Source organism: Bos javanicus, chromosome 9 (genome assembly GCF_032452875.1).
Source record: "Bos javanicus breed banteng chromosome 9, ARS-OSU_banteng_1.0, whole genome shotgun sequence".
Lineage (NCBI taxonomy): Eukaryota > Metazoa > Chordata > Mammalia > Artiodactyla > Bovidae > Bos > Bos javanicus.
This window is the reverse complement of record NC_083876.1, coordinates 70,727,268-70,752,001: the sequence shown is the minus strand read 5'-3', so window position 1 is coordinate 70,752,001 and position 24,734 is coordinate 70,727,268. Positions and strand designations below refer to the sequence as shown.

General features: G+C 38.8%; 2 protein-coding genes across 2 annotated transcripts; one reads left to right on the top strand and one right to left on the bottom strand.

The window, feature by feature from the left end:
• Nucleotides 1-6,455: 6,455 nt before the first annotated feature.
• Nucleotides 6,456-7,915, top strand: LOC133254364 (trace amine-associated receptor 6-like). The gene is made up of 2 exons (XM_061428645.1): nucleotides 6,456-6,540; nucleotides 6,751-7,915. Exons 1-2 carry the CDS (start codon nucleotides 6,456-6,458, stop codon nucleotides 7,848-7,850), a joined length of 1,185 nt encoding a protein of 394 aa, XP_061284629.1. The 3' UTR covers nucleotides 7,851-7,915.
• Nucleotides 7,916-9,022: 1,107 nt separating this feature from the next.
• On the bottom strand, nucleotides 9,023-24,043 carry LOC133254363 (trace amine-associated receptor 7a-like). Its single transcript, XM_061428644.1, has 5 exons — nucleotides 22,978-24,043; nucleotides 15,281-15,437; nucleotides 12,060-12,186; nucleotides 11,481-11,590; nucleotides 9,023-9,106 (listed from the first exon to the last, which is right to left on the bottom strand). The coding sequence occupies exons 1-5, from the start codon at nucleotides 24,003-24,005 to the stop codon at nucleotides 9,023-9,025; spliced, it is 1,506 nt and encodes a 501-aa protein (XP_061284628.1). The 5' UTR covers nucleotides 24,006-24,043.
• Between the last annotated feature and the right edge of the window lie 691 nt (nucleotides 24,044-24,734).

Below are 24,734 nucleotides of genomic sequence, written 5' to 3'. Positions count from 1 at the left end.
CTCCTCAGAGGAAGATAACCAGCTCTTCATATGAATACCTCTAAGATGGACCTCCCACTATATGTGTAATATAGGAGAGAGTCAAACACTAGAGTAGCAAATAGCATAGATTCCTCTAATAAGTTTTGATGAGTAGCAAAAACAATATAGAAAGACTCAGCACAACTCTTTTCATAGTCGACGTTAGATATTGCTTTTTCTTTTTTTTTTTTGCATTTTATTTATTTATTTTTAATATATGTGGTTGATTTCTCAGATATCCGCTTCTATTGGAAGAGATTTCACTGTCTCAAAAGTTTGGAATTGACCAGAGGCTGCCCTGGTTTATTTTTAGGGTTATTCTATGCAAAAATACAACCTTTGTTATTAAAAAGACTAATGTCTCAGGATGGTAGTTCTTAGAAACTTGGGTTTCAGAAATAAGAAAATTTGTAAAAAAAAAAAAAAAAAAAATTCAAGGAACCAACAGATAGTTGCCAAATATAAACTTTGCCAACTCAGGACATCATAGACAGCAGCAGCAACAGTAGCAGGGACAGCTTTATGTTTTGGCTGAATTTCACAGAAGAAAGTAGAAGGCAATGGCACCCCACTCCAATACTCTTGCCTGGAAAGTCCCATGGACGGAGGAGCCTGATAGGCTGCAGTCCATGGGGTCGCTAGGAGTTGGACACGACTGAACGACTTCACTTTCACTTTTCACTTTCGTGCATTGGAGAAGGAAATGGCAACCCACTCCATTATTCTTGCCTGGAGAATCCTGGGGACGGCGGAGCCTGGTGGGCTGCTGTCTATGGGGTCGCACAGAATCAGACATGACTGAAGTGACTTAGCAGCAGCAGCATCAGAGAAAAAAAGTATGTTTTAATATCAATATATAAGAAATAGATTATTTAAGAATAAAGGGCAGTTCTGTAAATTGAACAAACAATATGAGACATGCATTTTATTGTTATCATTCTCCTCTGACCCCCAGACTGGTACTGATCCCCAGACTGGCATTTCAACATAAATGAATTAAGATTGAAAGACATTACAAAGAATAAATACTGAGATTTAACTTTACAAACATGTTTTCTTCTGTGTCAGTTCTGTGCACCTTTTAGGAACCTGGTCTTCATCTGAAGTCTCTGCTCTTTCACAGCAGAGCAATGAGGGGGCATCCTTTGCATTCTTCTTCATGGTGGTGGAGCATTCACCTTGCAACCTCCCAGAAACCCCTAAGGTCATCAGACTGTACCAGTCTTGCCTCTCTCCAATATTGTCAACATGGGCACAGGGTCCTTCTTCCTTTTTGCATCTTTATGTTAATTCTGAGCACTCCATCATCCTCTCCACAACTAAAATACATATATCTATACATATACATATATGTATATAAAACATTTAAAGTTATGAACACTTGCTCTGTTAAATACTCAAGATGTGCTTTAGCAATCAGATTAGATCATATCTGTCGCTCAGTTGTGTCCGACTCTTTGCGACCCCATGAATCGCAGGACGCCAGGCCTCCCTGTGCATCACCAACTCCCGGAGTTCACTGACACTCATGTCCATCGAGTCAGTGATGCCATCCAGCCATCTCATCCTGTCGTCCCCTTCTCCTCCTGCCCCCAATCCCTCCCAGCATCAGAGTCTTTTCCAATGAGTCAACTCTTCCACTGAGGTGGCCAAAGTACTGGAGTTTCAGCTTCAGCATCATTCCTTCCAAAGAAATCCCAGGGCTGATCTCCTTCAGAATGGACTGCTTGGATCTCCTTGCAGTCCAAGGGATTCTCAAGAGTCTTCTCCAACACCATAGTTCAAAAGAATCAATTCTTTGGTGCTAAGCGTTCTTCACAGTCCAACTCTCACATCCATACATGACCACAGGATAAACCATAGCCTTGACTAGACGGACCTTTGTTGGCAAAGTAATGTCTCTGCTTTTGAATATGCTATCTAGGTTGGTCATAACTTTCCTTCCAAGGAGTAAGCGTCTTTTAATTTCATGGCTGCAGTCACCATCTGTAGTGATTTTGGAGCCCAGAAAAATAAAGTCTGACACTGTTTCCACTGTTTCCCTATCTATTTCCCATGAAGTGGTGGGACCGGATGCCATGATCTTCGTTTTCTGAATGTTGAGCTTTAAGCCAACTTTTTCACTCTCCACTTTCACTTTCATCAAGAGGCTTTTGAGTTCCTCTTCACTTTCTGCCATAAGGGTGGTGTCATCTGCATATCTGAGGTTATTGAGATTTCTCCCGGCAATCTTGATTCCAGCTTGTGTTTCTTCCAGTCCAGCGTTTCTCATGATGTACTCTGCACATAAATTAAATAAGCAGAGTGGCAATATACAGCCTTGACGAACTGCTTTTCCTATTTGGAACCAGTCTGTTGTTCCATGTCCAGTTCTAACTGTTGCTTCCTGACCTGCATACAAATTTCTCAAGAGGCAGATCAGGTGGTCTGATATTTCCATCTCTTGAAGAATTTTCCACAGTTTATTGTGATCCACACAGTCAAAGGCTTTGGCATAGTCAATAAAGCAGAAATAGATGTTTTTCTGGAACTCTCTTGCTTTTTCCATGATCCAGAGGATGTTGGCAATTTGATCTCTGGTTCCTCTGCCTTTTCTAAAACCAGCTTGAACATCAGGAAGTTCACAGTTCACATTGCAGAAGCCTGGCTTGGAGAATTTTGAGCATTACTTTACTAGCATGTGAGATGAGTGCAATTGTGTGGTAGTTTGAGCATTCTTTGGCATTGCCTTTCTTAGGGATTGGAATGAAAACTGACCTTTTGCAATCCTGTAGCCACTGCTGAGTTTTCCAAATTTGCTGGCATGTTGAGTGCAACACTTTCACAGCATCATCTTTCAGGATTTGAAATAGCTCAACTGGAATTCCATCACCTCCACTAGCTTTGTTCGTAGTGATGCTTTCTAAGGCCCACTTGACTTCACATTCCAGGATGTCTGGCTCTATGTCAGTGATCACACCATTGTAATTATATGGGTCGTGAAGATCTTTTTTGTACAGTTCTTCTGTGTATTCTTGCCATCTCTTCTTAATATCTTCTGCTATTGTTAGGTCCGTACCATTTCTGTCCTTTATCGAGCTCATCTTTGCATGAAATGTTCCTTTGGTATCTCTGATTTTCTTGAAGAGATCCCTAGTCTTTCCCATTCTGTTGTTTTCCTCTATTTCTTTGCATTGATCACTAAAGAAGGCTTTCTTATCTCTTCTTGCTATTCTTTGGAACTCTGCATTCAGATGTTTATATCTTTCCTTTTCTCCTTTGCTTTTCCCTTCTCTTCTTTTCACAGCTATTTGTAAGGCCTCCCCAGACAGCCATTTTGCTTTTTTTGCATTTCTTTTCTATGGGAATGGTCTTGATCCCTGTCCTGTACAATGTCACGAACCTCATTCCATAGTTCATCAGGCACTCTGTCTATCAGATCTAGGCCCTTAAATCTATTTCTCACTTCCACTGTGTAATCATAAGGGATTTGATTTAGGTCATACCTGAATGGTCTAGTGGTTTTCCCTACTTTCTTCAATTTAATAATAATCATCGTACTAACTCTTTGTTGAAGGTAAAATTATCGTCCCCATTTCACAGCTGAAAATACTGAGACCTGGGCCAGTTATGAAGTTGGGGAAAGCCTGAATTCAATCCTAGGACAACTGGATCTAGAGTCTGTGCTCTTGACCATGCACTAATGTGCCTCATAGTTTCTAGAAATTCTCTCCTTCTAGAATATCACCTCCACCCTGCCTCTGTCCTTACTTAGGACTTGTAGTTTACTAGACACAATCTTTTATCTGAAACCCCTAAACTTGTAAAATTCAGACTCTTTTACTTTTTCATTTAAAAGGCCTATCCATTAAATATTTGGAATATACCAGTGGATATTGTGAAGCACTTGTCATCAATACATTATTTCCGCATCAATACTCAGATAGTCAAAAGAATATTAATGTATCTGCATGAATATTCAGATAGACTGATAAGAAATTAACACTAGAAATAGCCTCATGCAAGTGTTTGTCAACAAATTAATTAGAAACAACCTTTCAATGTTATAGATTTTAGAATTTTAGAATATGGACCTGTACTTGAAATCCCTCCAATTTGGGTATCTAATCACTGATACCAGTCTTTCCAGCTCACTTGCTCTAGGAAGCCAACTGCATTCTACCTTCACCTCTTGCTTACAGGCATTCATCACTTACCCACCTTCAGTGTCAGCACCATCATTCTACTCAGTCCTTAGAAGTGAAGTTATAAACTGGAAGGAAAGATCCTGTACTTGTTTTATTATTTTTACTAATGGTTATTATATCTCTAACTCTACTATGCTATACTAACCTGTACTATTCTATATTATTGGTAATGTAATATAGTAATTAATTGGACTTAAGCATAAGTTGAGTCTTTTCCTACCTTACCTCTATTTCGACAGCCCTTTATGGTGGGTATTATTACTCCCAAATCAGAGCTGAGCAATCTGATGCCAGGAGAGTTCAAGTAAGCTGTCCAAGATTACATATCCAGGATTTACCCTTGGTACTTTCTGAATCAAACCCCTGTACAATCATTCTCCAGGGACATTGCCTTCCCAGCTTAGAAGGTAGGCTCCCCCTATAGCTTATGCCAAACTCGTGTATTGTAGCTCATCACTTTTTCAGAAATGGCATAAAGAGTAGAAATCAAACTCAATGACAGTTGGCAGAATAACAAAAGATCTCTTCAAAATAATAGTGCAGTTGATAATAAAGCTCTCCAAAGTACCAGCAGCTCTACTCACTGGCCTCATTCCAAACAGCTGTCCTTTCCAGCTCAGTTCCTCATCACCTCTCTGACCTTGACTGACTTTTTGGTGGGTGGTGGTTCTGACACTCAGCACAGTGAGGAGAATGAAAGGAGACCCTGGTGGTCCAATGGTTAATACTCCATGCTTCCAATGCCAGGACATGGAAGCAACATTACTGTCTATCTATAGATGAATGGATAAGGAAGATGTGGTACATATACACAAATTCACTAATTTCACATGCTATAAAGGTAAAGCTCAAAATCCTTCAAGCTAGGCTTCAACAGTACATGAATCGAAAACTTCCAGACGTACAAGCTGGATTTAAACTTTTCTGTACCTTTCACACAATTTTGTTTTGAACCTAAAACTCCTCTAAAAATATTTTGTTTAAAATGAACATAATTATACCTACAGTATCAGGTTATGACTGCTAATTGTCTGACAACAGACACTCTCATTGTTTGCAACTTGCCTTCAAAGCTGTGAAATCCAGCTTGTTGAATGACTTGTGTTGATTTTCACCCTTTGATACTTTGCTAAATTTTCTTCCTTGCCAACCATCTAATGGAAACCATCCAAGAGATCTCTTAGTTTCCCAGGGCTGCCATACAAACAACCACAATCTTGCTGGCTCTATTCCCTCCCAGAAATGTATTCTCTCCCAGTCCTGTAACCAAAGTCTGAAATCAAGGCATTGACAGGCCATGCTTCCCTCCCACGGCTCTGGGGAGAGTCATTCTCTACCTCTTCCAGCTTCTGATCCTCCAAGCATTCCTTGGTTTCTGGTGGCACCATTCCATTCTCTGCCTCCATTTTCACAGGGCCATCTTCTCTCCTCTCCCTGTTTCTCAAGTTCTGTTCCTTAGAAGGACACTGCTCTTAGATTTAATGCCCTTCTTCATAGTACAGGGTGATCTCTTTATTAAATTCGTGAAGACCTCTTCCCCAAAGAAGATCTGATTTGGGGGGTTAGAACAAGGACGTATCTTTTGCAAAGGTTGGGGCAGGGATAGCATGGAACCCACTGCAGAGGGGAATGGGAAGTCTTCTGTTTGTGAGTATCTCACAGAAGCAGGACTTGGGGGGTTTACACCCATTTCTCACATGGATGGAGAGACATTGCAATCTGCTTTCAGTGACAATACCCTAAGAACACAATGATCTTCTCTCTACCAGCGCTAACTGTAACAGAAGCTCAGAAAGCAAGATGTGTCTAAATACAACAAATGGAGCTTTCAGTGCTTTCATTGCAAGTTTCTCACAGTGTGTGTTCCTTTTTCTGTTTGTTGGTGTCCAGTGAAGATGCAAAGCTGATTCTTAACTGGAGAAAAAAGCCAAGTATTCACTGTCACTGCTCATACCCTCTTTTATCTTTGTAATAAAAACGCAAGAAAGTGTCCACAACGGAAGTGAGAATAGGGGAAATTTTCAAGTCTAAGAAGGAAAAAAAGTCTTTGGCTTTTTTTTTTTTTTTGTAGAAATGTAATGAGTAACCTAACTTAATGCGAGGAGTCATTTTGTAGAATAACCATCTTAATAATCACTCTTGAAAACAATCTTCCAATTTCACACGTTGCTCTACAGGGATTCCATCTAGGGATTTTCCTATAGATGGCATTCATTTATCTGCAAGGACTGTGTGCTTTAGGCAGTAATGCAGATAAACCTAACAGGAGATGGTGCTTTCCGTCTACAATTACTTCTCATCTCACACCCTGTTGAAAAGAGGAAATCTGGAGGTAAAACATCTAAAAATATTTAGGACTTTACCAAATCAAGGAAACTAAGCATTAGTCAAAACTAACTCCTAGTGATCTTGGCCAATGTAATTTTTTGTATTTTATTTTGCTATTGAACACAATTGAGATTTATAGTAAAAAAAAAAAAAAAGGAAAATTGAAAAACAATAGTACTAATATGTGATCATTTCCTCAGGCATCCTACTGTAGGTTTTTCCCTCAGAAGCATTGAAAGTCTGTGGAAATCAAGGACAGAATTCTTTGAGTGTAAAGGGCAGATCATGAGCAACTTGTCCCCCACTGCAGCTGTGCAGCTCTGCTATGAGCACCTGAACGGATCCTGTGTGAAAACCCCCTACTCACCCGCATCCCGCGTGATTCTGTACATGGTGTATGGCTTTGGGGCTGTCCTGGCTGTGTTTGGAAACCTCCTGGTGATGACTGCCATCCTTCATTTCAAGCAGCTGCACTCACCAACCAATTTTCTCATCGCCTCTCTGGCCTGTGCAGACTTTCTAGTGGGAGTGACTGTGATGCCCTTCAGTATGGTCAAGTCTGTGGAGAGCTGCTGGTACTTTGGGCAAACTTTCTGCACTTTTCACACATGTTTTGACACAGCATTTTGTTACTCTTCTCTCTTCCACTTGTGCTTCATCTCCATCGACAGGTACATTGCTGTTACTGACCCTCTGGTCTATCCCACCAAGTTCACGGTGTCTGTATCATGCATATGCATCAGCATCTCCTGGATCCTGCCCCTTACTTACAGTGGCGCCGTGTTCTACACGGGTGCCAATGAGAAAGGGCTAGAGGAATTGTCTCATGCCCTCAACTGTGCAGGAGGCTGTCAGACAGTTGTAAATCAAAACTGGGTATTGATAGATTTTCTGTCCTTCTTTATACCTACCCTTGTCATGATCATTCTCTATAGTAATATTTTTCTTGTGGCCAGACAACAGGCTAAAAAGATTGAAAATACTGGTAGCAAAACAGATTCATCATCAGACAGTTACAAATCCAGAGTAGCCAAGAGAGAGAGAAAAGCAGCTAAAACCCTGGGTATCACGGTCATAGCATTCATGATCTCGTGGTTACCATACAGTATTGACTCATTAATTGATGCCTTTATGGGCTTCATAACCCCGGCCTATATTTATGAGATTTGCTGTTGGTGTGCTTATTACAACTCAGCCATGAACCCCTTGATCTATGCTTTATTTTACCCTTGGTTTAGGAAAGCCATCAAAGTCATTGTGAGTGGTCGGGTTTTCAAGAATAGTTCAGCAAGCATGAATTTGTCCTCTGAATAAATGTAAGCCATTGGATTGAGGAAGTTGAAGATATCTTTACATTTTCCAAATGAAATGAATTTTTAAAAATCAAATAAGACTGTTACTGAAGAGAAAGCAAATTGCTTTTCCAATTTAATTGGATAAGTCAATATGTTTCAGTCTTGCTAGGATGCTCACTTCCTGTTGCTTCTCCAAAATATTTATTTGACTCACAAATGTTAAATCCCTATTTGTTATCTACAGTGGAGCTCACTCTGTACACCAATAATGTAGAATAGTATAGGTTAGTATAGCATATTACAGTTAAAGATATAATAACCACTAGCAAAAACAATAAAACAAGTACAGGATCTTTCCTTCCAGTTTATAACTTCACTTCTAAGGCCTGAGTAGGATGGTGCTGACACTGAAGGTGAGTGAGTAATGAATGCCTGCAAGCAAGAGGTGAAAGGTGGAATGTAGTTGACACATTCCTCTTTTTGTTTTCTTTTTATTCCATTGACTCTTTCCTTTGTAACCTGAAAATGTCTTTTTCTTGATTTCCTCTTTTCTTTACAAAGACTTTCACTCACGTCCAACTTGTCAAAAACTTCTCTATGATGACTTTCACTGGGCTATTGTGGGGTGTTTTTTTTTGCAATATAACTTATCAAATTGGCCAATATTAAAGAAGAGTTCATCAAACATAAAAATTAATATCAAAATAATCATAAATTTCATATTGATAATTTGAAAAATTTGAAATTAATTTGGTGATATATTGGGAGTTTGCCAATAACTGTGACATGAAATGCAGTGTTTGAAAGTGGCCTATTAAACTGGGGAAGAGAAACGGTACCGCAGTTTCAGTAGCATCACCTTTATACTTTACTTTCTTGCTGATGTGAACATCCTTGAGCATCTGAGAGAAATATATTTCTTAACTAATGGTTGACATGGTGGTCATATTTTCTAGTGTCCTAAAATCTGAGTACCACCCTGTTCTGTCAGTTAATTATTTCTCTCTTCAGGCCTTGATTACCTGTCCTGCCTTTTCTAACAAGCTTACCTTTTCTTCGCTTTCAAAAGTTTCCTTGTTCCATGTTCCCTGTTAACGCCGTGTATCCCTTGTCTTTCTCTGGACTCAGTTTACTTTCACTGTGAGCAGCTTTTTCCTTGAACTCTGGTATTTCTGGACGTCCTAAAGGCCTCTAGCCCCGCACATCAGCCATCTCAAACTCAATGCGACGCTCGTATGTTACATTTAGTAGCATATTTTGTAACTGTGGGAAAAACTACGAACAAATGGTGAAATTACCGTAATAGTAGTTCTCATTTTGTGTAATAGTTTTCTTATTCCGTGAGGTTTTTTGTTTTAACTTCCAGTGTTGACAGAGGGCAATTTCCGGTCATTTCTTTCCTATAAACTCTTTCGAGTTTGTACATTGTCCATGATTAAAATGACACTGTCGTTTATGTTATTAGGAAAAATAGATAATTTAGAAATGTTGATTTGGTATAAAATTTATTGGAAAAGTCTTAAGTATTTTGCCTCATGTAGTTCACAAAACCAAAACTGTTTTCTTCCAGATGTTAAAAGTCTAGAAGATAACATAGTTTTTATAGTTTGGATTAGTGGACTCAGAACAGAAAATATGTTCTATATTTTTAAACTTAAAAAAAAAATAAAGCCATGACAAAGAAAAAAAGACAAACTTAGAAGCCATTGGTGCACACATGATGAAGAAAGTGTTAGTAACTTGAAAATGTAAAAGCTTGGATTTCTCTGGTGGTCCAGAGAAAACTCCATGCTTCCAATGTAGGGGATCAATTTCTGGCCTGGGAAGTTAAAAAAAATGTAAAAGCCCTTTACAAAACAGACAGACAGAGAGAGACAAACATCCCACTAAACAAATAAATATGCAATTTTACAGAGATGTGGCTAAGGAATACATTAAAAGGTCAAGTGTGCAAATAATCAAATAATGCTAAAAAATGTAATAGAGTTTCAGATTGCAAAATGGCAAACTTTATATGACTCAGTAATATCTATTAATAATTAGAGTGTGGGAAATGAGCACTCTCATGAGAGCTGAGCATGCTTATATACATTTAAGGGAAATATAATTCAGTATTTTCTTTCTGAGAAGGATTAAGATGTTTATGTAAAATTTCAAATTGTGTATGTCACTTGACTCTATAATTCTGTTCCTGGCAAGTAATCCTAAGAAAAGAGTCAGGCAAGTAACCAAACATGATAAGGATATTCATTGTATACCTCTCAATTACTAACTGGAGAAAAATGTAAATCAATGTGGGATAAATTAAGTAAATATGGTCCACCTATGCAATAGAATGTTGCAAAGCCAATAAAAAGCACTAAGAAGTTCTGTATCAGTTCACATAAAAAGGCAACCACAATCTATTTTTTGACTCAAAACCAGAAAACTGTGACCCAGATTATAAAACAGCATATGCAATATGCCCCCCATATATATCTTACATATACCTCTATATGCTTGTACAAGGTCTAACTTTATGTATAATGGACAGTGTGTGTGTACAGGGAATCTAATTTATAATTTATCTCTATAGTTTCAATATTTGTGATGAAATAAATATATGAAAATTGATATTACCATACACTTCTCTATTCTTATCTATGCATTTGGGTTGGGTTTATGTGTTCATTTCTTTCATTTTAGGTGACTATCTTTTCAGTATGAATCTCTGATATACTATCTTCTTACCAAATGAAATTAAATAGTAGCTGCATGGGAAGAGTTAAGAGACCATATTTTAAAGTGATGTAAATATTTTAGGAGTTATATCCCAGTGTTGTTGAAGTGCTTAAAACACTTTTTTTTGTAGTGGTACTTTAAGATCCTCCCACTCTTCCTCTTTAACATTAATCAGAAGCTGTATTCAGAAGCTGTGGACTCTACCAAGAGTCATACTTCTAACTTCTATTTGTGTTTCGCTTCTGCGCTATATGTCAATTCTTGAAAAGTGATAAACAGTAATAGTAGATGTGTTGGGTATAAGATGGGAGAGATCTCATTTTCTAATACAGGAAGGCAGAGTCTCTAGAGAATCATTGCACAGGAGTTTGAATCAGAAAGTGCTGAGGACAAATCCTGGCTTTGTGACCTTGGACAACCTCCATAACCTCTTCCAGCTGCAGATTTTTCACCTCTAATATAAGAATAATATTGCCTCCATATAGAGCTATATGAGTTAGATAAGGTGGGAAAAGGACTCAACTTATAGTTGGAGCTGAGTTACTATATAGTAACCCATAACATGGTATGGTAAAGTACTTGATAGATAATCATTAACAAAATAAGACAAGTTCAGAATCTTCTCTTCCAACTACAAATTTTAAGGAATGATTAGAATGATGGTTGCTGATATTTAAGGTGGGTGAGGAAGCAAGTGATGAAAGTAAAGTGAGAGGAAGTGAGAGGTAAAGTGACTAGTAGCTGGCTTTCTAGAGCTAGTGAGACTGAAAGGCAGGTGTCGCGGATCATATACCCAAACTGGAGAGATTTCAAGTTTTGGCACAAGTCCACATCCTGAAATTCGAAAAGTAAAAATATTGGAAGTTAGTGTCTGATTAATTTGGTGACAAACACTGACATGAAGTTATTTCTAATGTTTATTTCTGACCAGCCCTTCTGAAGGTTCATGCTTTGGTGCAGAGATAATAGCGCTGATGTCAAATGCTTCACATACTTCACTAATACATTCAAAATATTTAACAGAAGTGCCTTTTTCACCTAAAAAAAAAATCCAATTTCCAGAAGTCCCAAGGGTTTCAGATAAGATTGTAGCTTGTAGATTACAAGTCCTAGGTTACAACTGTGGTAGGGTGGTGGTGATATCCTGAAAGGAAAGGATTTTATGGAGGCAGGTTTAGCATATGGACAGAACACAGAGTCCACTCAGTCTGCCTAAGACTGTCTCCAGACTCTCCCCAACTTTGTAACCTCCTAGGCCTTAGTATTCTCAGCTGTGAAATGGGGATAATAATACTAGCTTCATTGGAGGCTTACTGTGATGACTATTGAGGTAAACACTTCTAAAGCACATGGTATAGTACTTAATATAGCAAGTGTTTATGTTTAAAATATAATAAATACTGAGAGTAGAACTAGAGAGAATGACAGAGTGCTGGGGATTAAAATTAAGGAGCAAAAATAGAAAGAAGGATGTGTTGACAGTATTGGAGAGAGGCGAGACTGGTACGGTGTAATGACCTTGGGGGGACTGGGGTGATGGAGGGCGAATGCTCCACCACCATGAGGAATACAGAGGATGCCACTTCATTTGCTCTGACACCAGACAGCAGAGTCCTCAGGTGAAGACCAGGTTCCTAAAAGTTACAGAGAACCTGCACAGAAGGAAATATGTTTGTAAAGTTATATCTCGGTATTTACTCTTTGTAATACTGTCTTTTAATCTTAATTCAGTTATGTTGAAAGGCCAGTCTGGGAATCAGTGCTGAACTACGGCAAACTTTTCATTGGTCAGAAGGAAAAAATGAGAAAAAAAAAAGAACAATGAGGCATGTGTCTCATAATGGAAAATTTATTCAATTTACAAGACTGTTGTTTCTTCTTAGATTATGTTGTTCCTAATTTTTGGTGTTAAAACACTTTTATAAAATTATGGGAAAGGGCATGAACATTGTTCCCACAGTTATTATTATTGCTATTTATCTTTATTTGGCAAGTTAAACTTGGATAATTATCTATTGGTTCCCTGAATTTTTATCAATTTTTTTAAATTTCTGAAGCCCAAGTTTCCAGCAACCAGTTTCATAACATTAGTATTTTTAATATCAAAGGTGGTATTTTCAGCAGGTAAGTCTTTTATTATGCCCCTCTGACAAACCAGGGCAACACTGGTCAATTCCAAACATTACACTCAGTGAAGTAACAATGAGTGGTAATAAACTTGACATGCTCCAAGGGAAGGAGAAGTCCAAGAAACCAGCTGCATAGAAGAAGCAATGTGAAACATCTACTATAAAAAGGGAAGAATTGTCCTGCATTTTTCCGCCTTTTTTTTTTTTTTGCTACAACTCTGAAAGTGCGAGTGAAAAAGCTGGCTTAAAGCTCAACATTCAGAAAACTAAGATCATGGCATCAGGTCCCATCACTTCATGGCAAATAGATGGGGAAACAGTGGCTGACTTTATTTTTCTGGGCTCCAAAATCACTGCGGATGGTTATTGTAGCCATGAAACTAAAAGACGCTTACTCCTTGGAAGGAAAGTTATGACCAACCTAGACAGCATATTAAAAAACAGACATTACTTTGCCAGCAAATGTCTGTCTAGTCAAGGCTATGGTTTTTCCAGTAGTCATGTATGGATGTCAGAGTTGGACTATAAAGAAAGCTGAGTGCAGAAGAATTGATGCTTTGAACTGTGGTTGTTGGAGAAGACTCTTGAGTATCCCTTGGACTGCAAGGATATCCAACCAGTCCATCCTAAAGGTGATCAGTCCTGGGTGTTCATTGGAAGGACTGATGTTGAAGCTGAAACTCCGATACTTTGGCCACCTCATGTGGAGAGCTGACTCATTTGAAGACCCTGATGCTGGGAAAGACTGAGGGCAGGAGGACAAGGGGATGATAGAGGATGAGATGGTTGGATGGCATCACCGACACAATGGACATGGGTTTGGGTGGACTCTGGGAGTTGGTGATGGACAGGGAGGCCTGGCGTGCTGCGGTTCATGGGGTCACAGAGTCAGACATGACTGAGCGACTGAACTGAAGTATATTACAGGAATCTAGGTTCTTTTAGGTTAGTCCCAAAAGAGAACTCGTGTCATGTTGAGATGAAATGTAAATTGGAGGCTCTAAGCAACCTAGATGTCCATCAGCAGACGAATGGATAAGAAAGCTGTGGTACATACACACAATGGAGTATTACTCAGCCATTAAAAAGAATACATTCGAATCAGTTCTAATGAGGTGGATGAAACTGGAGCCTATTATACAGAGTGAAGTAAGCCAGAAAGAAAAACACCAATACAGTGTACTAACGCATATATATGGAATTTAGAAAGATAGTAACAATAACCCTGTATGTGAGACAGCAAAAGAGACACAGATGTATATAACAGTCTTTTAGACTCTGTGGGAGAGGGAGAGAGTGGGATGATTTGGGAGAATGGCATTGAAACATGTATATCATATATGAAACGAATAGCCAGTCCAGGTTCCATGTATGACACAGGATGCTTAGGGCTGGTGCACTGGTATGACCCAGAGGGATGGTATGGGGAGGGAGGTGGGAGGGGGGTTCAGGATGGGGAACATGTGTACACCCATGGCAGATTGTTGTTGATATATGGCAAAACCAATACAATATTGTAAAGTAATTAACCTCCAATTAAAATAAATAAATTTATATTTAAAAAATAAATAAATAAATTGGAGGCTCTTCCTAAGGCCTTCATAAGACCATCTTAAGTAAATGCATTTGCATCAGATAAAGATCAAGATTAGGCAGCAGTCACGTTTCTCAAAGGTTTAGAGAACACTAGGCAGCATTTGGAATCAAACTTTGGTTGTCTTGCATCATCTACAGTTTTCAGTCTCATATCTACATTGGACATTTGTTTACAGGCTTTGAACTTCTCTAAGACATTCCTCAAATTAAAGTCTGTTTAATAAATTCCCCAATGGCTAAGAATGTGAGGTATTCCTCAGTTATGATGAAAGTGGGAGAAAGATGCGTTAATGATGCTCTGTGGTTTTTCCAGTGCCCAAACTCAGAAGCTTGCTAATGAGAAGGGGAGAGACATATTCTGTACTCTTGTCTCTTTGGATTAGAGTCAAGAGGTAACCAAACACAAAGCAGGGTCAGAGTGTTAAACTATAAACAAACAGCCCTTGGCATTGGCCACTTTGATCAAAGTATCTAATTTACAGTCTAAGCATTCTTCAAGTTGGTGCCTAACTGAATCAGTTCTTACCTAGATTCACCATACAATCCATTTGTATTTAACAAGTATTTCTTAGGAATGTGTATAACTGTTTATGGAATATTTTGGGGGTGAGAAATAGTACAAAATTACATTCTCTCCCATCACAGCCCAGACATATCTTCCTTTTTATCCCTTCATTAGATTTCAGGCAGACCCCAGAGCTGTCCAGTCACTCTGAGTGTTAAAAATTTCCATTTTGATCTACACTAATTTAAAACCATAATCTCTATCAAATTGAGTATCTGCATTCTCACTGAACCCAGACTAGCCAAGCCTAAGTTTAAAACTGGATTTTAGGGAAACAGCATGTCTGATCATTTATTCCTTATCCCACCCTCCTTTTCTGCTCTATCCCATAAAGAGAAGAAGAGAGTAGAAGAAAAAGAGCACAATCATTCTGTACCCAATTTGGTTCCTTGTAACCTTCATTTAGTGGTCACAACTTCTGTGTATGAGCCTTCTAACAGCATCCCACTCCTGCATCGCATATCTGGGGGCTGCAGGCATCCCCACAGGAGGCATTCCCACCCCAGGTCCCTCGTCCTTGTGATCAGTGCTGGTTTGGCCTTTTTCAGCATCCTCCTCAAGTCCTGCGGGAAGTGTCACAGTTGCCTGACACACCCTGAAGTGGGAGGGCTGAGGAAGGGCCAAACCAGACTGACTTCCACTGGCCTCCAGACCTCATGAAACTAATGCATCTCTGGCACCAGAATCATTAACAGTATGGCCTTCTCTCCCCACTGGCCCATTTCTCCTCCCAGCCATCTCTCTCCATTTCTACTTTCCTCTGCTTAACGTGGCTTCCCAGGTGATGCTAGTGGTAAAGAATCCACCTGCCAATGCAGGAGATGTAAGAGACTCAGGTTCAATCCCTGGGTGGGAAAGAATCCTTGGAGGAGGGCATGGCAACCCACTCTAGTATTCTTGCCTGGAGAATCCCACGGACAGACGAGACTGGTGGGCTACAGTCTATAAGGTCGCAAAGAGTTGGACACGACTGAGGCGACTTAGCGTGCACGCACTGCTTAACACAAACACAGAGCAGGTCAGCAAGCAATTGAAGAAGCAGATTTAAAGAGGCAATTAAGATTGAATCATCTTGCCAGTACCTTCTTCATTGGAGTAGTTTTCTGAACAAAGGACCCCAGAAGAAAAGTCTGTCTGGAGAGATTCTAAGGAGAAGTCAAGAGAGGTCAGTTGGGTGGGGAGTTCACCCCATATTAGGGAATTGAACAGTGGGTGGATTCCCCCCAAAGAAGTTACATGTATACCTCATCACTGAGCCTACAGTTGGGCTTCTGCCACAATCAAGACATAGGTCATTATTACTATGACACTACAAGGCATGAGAATACAGCTTTCATCTCTTTATTAATACTCTTTTTATTCTTGTTCCATCCTGAAGGGTGGTTGGGGCTCCAAGCAGAAACTGGGAGTGAAAGGAAGAGGCCTAAGCCTGGATGGCACTGACTGGAGTAGGAAAGATAAGATTACTTAACTGGATGTGATTTTAAAGCTTTACTCTGAATTATAAAGACCTTATCATGACTTCATAAATATTGGAAATTGAATGGAAAAGAGTAATACCTTCCCAGAATGTTCTTAAAATGTGGGGAAGGGAGAATCAATAGAGTAGATTTGCCTGCTCTAGGAGATAAATGGTAAAGCTGTTTTATGTTTGAGATGCACCAAGTTCAGACTGTCCCAAATCTAGTGACATATTCGATGGGCCAGACTTCCTAATCAGACTAGAAGGAAGGATGAAGCTAATGACTAGAGTTCTGTTCTTTTATGCTTTTCCTGAATAATTTGAAAACTTCTTCCCATCATCTCATTATAGATTTTCAGAAATCTCATTTATTTCTTAGAAAGTGAATAATAATTATTTAAACAATCACTTGGTACTTCTGAGTACATTCTTAATTTCCCCCTATTTAAGTTTTCATCATCAGAAGTAAAGTTACTGTTGATGAAGTGCTCGTCAAAAAGTGACCATTTGATTTCTGGGTCAGTATTTAGGGCTGACATTTCAAAACGTGAAAAAATCCATCTGCTAAGACATGAGCAATGACTGGTCAGAAAGGATGCTCTTTTGAGAGATAGTTAATCTGTGGAGGTGCCCACCTTTGCTTTCCATTGATCTTTCCTTGTTGGATCATGTCAAGGCTTGAGAGGTTTAGGAGGCTCAGGTTGACAGATATTTACCAACCAGCAGTTAAGCATTTCATCATTTTCACAATGGAATGGTTGAATTGGTACATACCATCTGAAGATTAGCCCTGTCAAGATAAGTGAGCCGATAATTTACTTACTTCTGAAATTCCAGTTAGATGCCCTAAAGTGTATCTCTGAAAGATAAAAATGAGATAGGGTCAAACAGATGGAAAACCCTAGGTACAGAAAATAACCCACATTAAACACAGTGAAAGTTTCTCAGATGGGTAAGAGAAATATTCTTTCCATAGGACCTGGGAGAAATTCTTAATCCCAGAAAAAATCAGCTGAAGAATGAGCACAAGAAAATAATAAAAATGATCCTAGAGAAAGCTTTCTCTGGGCTAAAGAATCTAAACTCCAAATGTAAATACCTACCAACTACAAAGAGACAAAACAAAACAAAAAATAGAGGCGCTAAATATAAACAAATATAAAGAGAAGTTCTTAAAAGTTCCTAGGAACAAAGGCCAGAGAGAATTAGTCTATGAAAATGGAATGAACACCATACTGGGACCAAGCTTCTCATCAGTACACTAGGTCCAAGAAGACAATGGAGTTATGTTTTTGAAGTTGCAAGATAATTTATTTTTGGAAATATAACTCTTGTGAAAATTAAAACTATAATTGAAATCCTATAAAATTTTAAAAAACTTTTTGGAATTGTTGCTGTTCAATTGCCAAGTCGTGCCCGACTCTTCATGACCCCAGGGACTGGAGCATGCCAGACTTCTCTGTCCCTCATTGTTTCCCAGAGTTTGCCCAAGTTCATGTCCAATGAATTGGTGATGCCATCCAACCATCTCATCTTCTGTCACCCTCTTCTCCTTCTGCCTCAAATAAGAAGTAATATATAATGGATAATTATATATAGTATACATTTCTATATACTATAATATACAATATGGTGGCTCAGATGGTAAAGAATCTACTATCAATGCAGGAGACCCAGGTTCAATCCCTGGGTCAGGAATATCCCCTGGAGATGGAAATGGCTACCCACTCCTGTATTCTTGCCTGTAGAATTGCATGGGCAGAGGAGCCTGGTGGGTTACAGTCATTGGGGTTGTGTAGTCAGACAAAACTGACTGACTAACATTCTCACTTTTCACAATATAACAAATATTTTATTATATTAAATTATAATTAATAAACATGATTATATAACATAAATTTATAAATAAAATTTGCATTAATATAAAATACAGCAAGAAACAGATGGTCATGGATCATTAGAACCAGGCAAGCCACATCTAAGTGAGTAGAGGTGAGGCAATTCTTAGAAAGGAGACCTTGTGCCAAGACTAGGGGGAGGAGAGGATGAAAGTAGATTTCTACACTTCTCAGCAAGGCCCAATCCAGCCAGACACCTCCTGGAGGGTGGCCAAGCCCCCTTCTGTGAATTCATGAGACTCTGGCTATCTTGCTGAAGTACTTATGTTGTGACCTGCATCTAGAAAGGGTTGGTTCAAACCAAACATCAGTCAACAGGTGAGATGAATAAACAAATTGTGCTCAATTCATATAGTGAAATGCTGCTGCTGCTGCTGCTAAGTCGCTTCAGTCGTGTCCAACTCTGTGCGACCCCATAGACGGCAGCCCACCAGGCTCCCCCATCTCTGGGATTCTCCAGGCAAGAATACTGGAGTGGGTTGTCATCTCCTTCTCCAATGCATGAATGTGAAAACTGAAAGTGAAGTCGCTCAGTCGTGTCCGACTCTTAGCGACCTCATGGACTTCAGCCTACCAGGCTTCTCGGTCCATGGGATTTTCCAGGCAAGAGTACTGAAGTGGGCTGCCATTGCCTTCTCCACAGTGAAATGCTACTCCATCACAAAGAAAAAAGACTAAAATATATATTTTTAACTTTATTATTATTATTATTATATTTTTTATTTTACAATATTGTATTGGTTTTGTCATACATCAACATGCATCTGCCATGGGTGTACGTGTGTTCCCCATCCTGAACCCCCCTCCCACCTCCCTCCCCATACCATCCCTCTGGGTCACCCCAGTGCATCAGCCCCAAGCTTCCTGTATCCTGCATTGAACCTGGACTGGTGATTCATTTCTTATATGATATTATACATGTTTTAATGCCATTCTCCCAAATCATCCCCCCACCCCCGATTCATGCTTTGACATGGATTATTCTCCAAATTACTATACAGAGTGAAATAATTCAGACAGAAATGAGTATGTATAACATATAGCTGTATTTATATAAAATGCTAGAGGTACAACCTAGTATAGAGTGACATAAAGCTGATCAGTGGCTGCGTGGGGATGGAAGAGGGTTGAGTGTGTAGGGATGAGCAGGAAGGACATTACAAAGAACATGAAGAAACTTTGAGGAGATAGGTATGTTCAGTCTTGATTTTGGTGATGATTTTACAGGTATCTACAAATGTCAAAACTTATCAAATCGTATAGTTTAAATATGTTCAATTTATATGTCCATTATGAAAACTATTTAATTATGAGCTTCTCTGTTAAAAAATTTAAATATGGGGAGTTCCCTGGTGGTCCAGTGGTTAGGATTCAATGCTTTCACTTCCATGGCTTGGGTTCAAAACCGGATGGGCTAACTGAGATTCTGTAAGCCATGCAGTGCAGCCAAGAAAAATTTTAAATTACTTAATTAATTATTTTAAAGGGATGGTTCAGAATAGATCATCTCAAAGTCACCTTCAGTTTTATTATTTTGTACATTTATCACAGAAAACTAACAACTGAATGGCCAAGAAACTGTGACCAGCTTGCTTTTCTTGGTGTGTGAATTTTTCTGTCTCTGATTTCATCTCCAAATGTGTGACAGAGAGGGATACTCTTTCCAGAGGTACATCCCAATAACCACAAAATAAGTGTGAAGTGTCTGTAATTTGCATATCACATAACCACTATGATGCATAAAGAATTATTTCTTTTATATACTCATACACATAAATGCGAAGCTTGTGCTTTTAGAAAGAAAGATATGAAATATTCACCAAAATACAATGATATGTTGATCTGGGGAAGATAGGAGCAAAATTAAATCATTTGTTAAATATATGTGAAAACGGACTTAAAAAACAGAAAGACAAGTGTAAAAGTACTAAAGTAGACGTTAGAAGTGCTTATTTGAATCCAGAAGCTTAGATATGAATCCAAAATCTGCTAAGATATTCATCAGATTTTGTAAGCACTTTGTAGCTTTTTCTATTTTTAAAATGGTCAGTATGATTTCTCTATAGCTTGTGGCACAGGATTAGAGAAAGTTACTACATTGAAAGCACTAAATCAAAATAAATTGATGATTGTCAGCATTGGAAGAGTTGTGTATAAACTAATACTAAGCAGTCTAGGGTGCCTTTAAATTATCTGCATCATCTTTACTCATAAAATGAAGATGAGAGAGTTTCATTCAAGCATAGTATATTCAGAGATGTGTGAAATGAGATACCATTTCACACCAGTCAGAATGGCTGCGATCCAAAAGTCTACAAATAATAAATGCTGGAGAGGGTGTGGAGAAAAGGGAACCCTCTTACACTGTTGGTGGGAATGCAAACTAGTACAGCCACTATGGAGAACAGTGTGGAGACTCCTTAAAAAACTGGGAATAGAACTGCCTTATGATCTAGCAATCCCACTGCTGGGCATACACACTGAGGAAACCAGAAGGGAAAGAGACACGTGTACCCCAATGTTCATCGCAGCACTGTTTATAATAGCCAGGACATGGAAACAACCTAGATGTCCATCAGCAGATGAATGGATAAGAAAGCTGTGGTACATATACACAATGGAGTATTACTCAGCCATTAAAAAGAATACATTTGAATCAGTTCTAATGAGGTGGATGAAACTGGAGCCTATTATACAGAGTGAAGTAAGCCAGAAGGACAAACACCAATACAGTATACTAACGCATATATATGGAATTTAGAAAGATGGTAACGATAACCCTGTATACGAGACAGCAAAAGAGACACTGATGTATAGAACAGTCTTATGGACTCTGTGGGAGAGGGAAGATTTGGGAGAATGGCATTGAAACATGTGAAATGTCATGTATGAAACGAGATGCCAGTCCAGGTTCAATGCACGATGCTGGATGCTTGAGGCTGGTCCACTGGGACGACCCAGAGGGATGGTATGAGGAGGGAGGAGGGAGGAGGGTTCAGGATGGGGAACACATGTATAATTTTTTTAAATTAAAATTGAAAAAAAAAAAAAAAGCATAGTATATTCAGAAAAAGTTCACTGTCTCAGGAAAGGTTACCAGCTTAAAGCATTTCTTTAATAATAGAAATGATGTGCTAATATATTTCTGATTTATATCAATCAAGAAATTAAAGAAAAATAACAAGAATATTTTTAATATGTATTCACTCTTGCCCCAAAGATATGATGCTCTGATTTTTAATTTTGATGTCTGATTACAACAAACTATAAGTTATAAGAGAATCAATCAGTTAACTCACTCAGTGCATGGGATGCACAGCACCCTCCAATCTTAAGACCCAGAACAAGTCTTCATGTCTGAAAAGCTGGTGAATGTTATACAAAGTAAGTAGCTTAACTTACCCAATGTGAGTTGCTTAAATTAATTCAGTTTCAAATCTGTGGGTCACACAATGTGTTTACCAGCCTGTCTATCATCATTTATCTCCTTTACTTCACTTTTCTATTCTTTTGGGTGTTTTTTAATTTGGACATTTTATGTGTATCATTGAAAGCCCTTATAAATAATTTTGGTACATTTAATCACTATATTTTAATAAAATAAATGTTTAAAAAATAATATTTTTGGTACAATGCAAAAGTGAACAAATATTAAATTAATTTAAGATAGAGCACAGTAATGAGTGACAGTCTTAAAACCCATGTTCTAAACATATGTTAACTGGTAAAATTTCTGAACCAAAATGAAATTGTAGGAGTACACTTAATCAGTACAAAGAAGCTTACTGAATAATCAAATACTATTAATGACACCAATCACCTTTCCATAGTAAAGACTTAAATGGATGTTATAGTCACTCTTTCTCTCTGGGTTGATCTTACCCGACTCTGAGATCATATTTCTGGACCACAAATCTGAACACCTGACAGTGTGGAGTCACTACTTTGCCCTCCCTGAGCCAGGATGTCTCTGAGCATTCCCCAGCTGCATGTACATTTTAATAGAGAAATATTACAATCACGAAAATATAAAGAGAAGTAATAACCAAGGCTGAACTATTATAAAGCAATACAAAGGGGAGATTTAGAATAATAAAAACATAGTTTGTTTTTTTTTTTTTTTCTACACATACTTTTCGGCTTCTCTGATAGCTCAGGTGGTAAAGAATCTGCAATGCAGGAGACCCTGGTTCGATTCCTGGGTAGGGAAGATCCACTGGAGAAGGGATAGGCTAGCCATTCCAGTACTTGGGCTTCCCTCATGGCTCAGTTGGTAAAGAATCCACGGGCAATGCAGGACACCTGGGTTCAATCCCTAGGTTGGGAAGATCCCCTGGAGAAGGGAAAGGCTACCCACTCCAGTATTTTGACCTGGAGAGTTCCATGGACTGTATAGTCCATGGGGGTGGCAAAGAGTCAGACATGACCAAACAACTTTCACTTTCTTTATACATTCTTTTAAATTTTCTCAAGAATGCTACAAAGGAGAGGTTATTAACTAGAGTCATACAGTGAAGTTCAGGGAGTGGAAGCAGCCCAAGTTTGGTGTTAAATTGCCATGTTCCTGGCTCCAAGGTCATGTTGTTTCCATTACATACAGGGTTTTATGTTATATTTACCAAAGAATGATGAATCTGAATTTAAGTGTTTGGGTCAAATTTGAAGCATAATTTATTTTACATTAGAAGACCCTGACACGTATGACTAAATTTTCTACCCATCGTGTGTTCACTGTGAATCTACTGTCAATTCCTCTATCTAAAATGTAGACTTACCCAGAAAATAAATTTACTGTTGAGGAATTCTCTCTGAAGACTTTGCCAGTGACAATGAGTCTGATGGCTTTTCGAAACCAAGGATAAAAGAATGCATAAATCAAGGGGTTCATAGCTGAGTTATAATAAGCAATCCAAAGCAGTATTTCATAAACATATGTGGGAGTGATGAAACCTAGGAAGGCATCAATGATGGAATCGAGGAAGTAAGGCAGCCAGGAGATCAGAAACGCTAGCACTGCAATGCCCAGCGTTTTTGCAGCCTTTCTCTCCCTCTTGGCCACTCTGTCTTGGTAGCTGTTTGAGCATCGCCCAGTCTTACTCCTCAGATTCTCAATTTTTCTAGCCTGCTGTTTAGCAATGAGGAAAACATTGGAGTAAAGAACTATCATCACAAGGGTGGGAATGAAGAATAAAATGAAATTCACTAATACCCAACTTTGATTCACTGCAACTTGACAGCCTCCCACACAGGTGAGAGCACTTATTAGATCCTCCAGTCCAGCTGCATTCGCTCCTGAGCCAAGAAGGGAAAAAGAATAAATAATCGAAAAGAGCCAGGAGAAGGCAACACACATGCCAGAAACAGACATAGTGAACCTAGTTGGATAGACCAGGGGGTCAGTGATCGCAATGTACCTGTCCAGAGAGATAAAGCACAAGTGGTAGATGGAAGCGTAACAGAATGACCCATCAAAACAAGTGTGAAATTTACAGTAACTTTCCCCAAAGTACCAGCAGCTCTCCACGGACCTCACTGTGCTGAAGGGCATCACAGTCACTCCTATCAAGAAGTCTGCACAGGCCAGGGAGGCAATCAAGCAATTGGTTGGAGAATGCAGCTGCTTGAAGTGAAGAATGGAAATCATTACCAAGAGGTTTCCAAATACAGCCAGCACAGCTCCAAAGCTGAACACTGTGTACAGGATGAGGCGGGGACCTGGTGAGTAGGGGGTTTTCACACAGGATCCATTCAGGTGCTCGTAGCAGAGCTGCACAGCTGCAACAGTGGATGAGCTGCTGTTCATGGTGCTGCTGTAGATAGCACGTAAACATCCAGAGAAGGTCCTCCCTCTTTCAATCAAATAAAATAGAACAAAGATCTTTGAACCACTTATTTCTGTTATAATTACCAAACATTATCGTGTGACCTGTCATGTATTTATGTTAGTTTTAATCTCTGAACATATTAAATAACTGTATATTGAATTTGAATTTATTTTAATTTTAGAATATAAGGTATAATTTTTATACTTAAAATGTACTCTGAAATAATATTCTAAATTGAATAATAATTTAACTTCAAATAAATCTGTTGCAAATTTTCTTTTCCCACAAAAGATGTCTTACCTTACAATTTAACAAAAATCTCTTATTACCTGGCTGATGTTTGGCTGGGTATTCCTCTTTGTCAAAGTTAGCATGATGCGTATTGATTTGTTATTCATTCATTACATTTTAGGGAAGCCCATATAATGCCCGTGGTAAAACTCCTGCCTGCCAATGCAGGAGATGCAAAAGATGCAGATTACCTTTTACTACTCACCTCCAAACTATCTAACAAGTTAATGCCAAACCCCCCCAGGAAGTACAGCCAAATACCATATCCAAAATCATCTACAGTGGAGTCCCTATGGTGCAAGGTGTGAAGAAGAAGAAATTCACACTTTTAATCTCCAATTAAAATTTATTGTTTGATGTAGAATAGCATGGATACAAAACCCAAGGAAAAAGAATGAACACTCTCACTCATAATG

Coding starts and splice junctions, on each gene's coding strand:
- LOC133254364 (XM_061428645.1), top strand. CDS start 6,456: ATGCAGATAAACCTAACAGGAGATGGTGCTTTCCGTCTACAATTACTT. Junction 6,541..6,750: donor TGAAAAGAGGAAATCTGGAG/GTAAAACATCTA, acceptor ATCCTACTGTAG/GTTTTTCCCTCAGAAGCATT.
- LOC133254363 (XM_061428644.1), bottom strand. CDS start 24,005: ATGAACAGCAGCTCATCCACTGTTGCAGCTGTGCAGCTCTGCTACGAG. Junction 12,187..15,280: donor CGATGCAGGAGTGGGATGCT/GTTAGAAGGCTC, acceptor TGTAACTTTTAG/GAACCTGGTCTTCACCTGAG. Junction 9,107..11,480: donor ATGAACCTTCAGAAGGGCTG/GTCAGAAATAAA, acceptor ATTTGTTCGTAG/TTTTTCCCACAGTTACAAAA.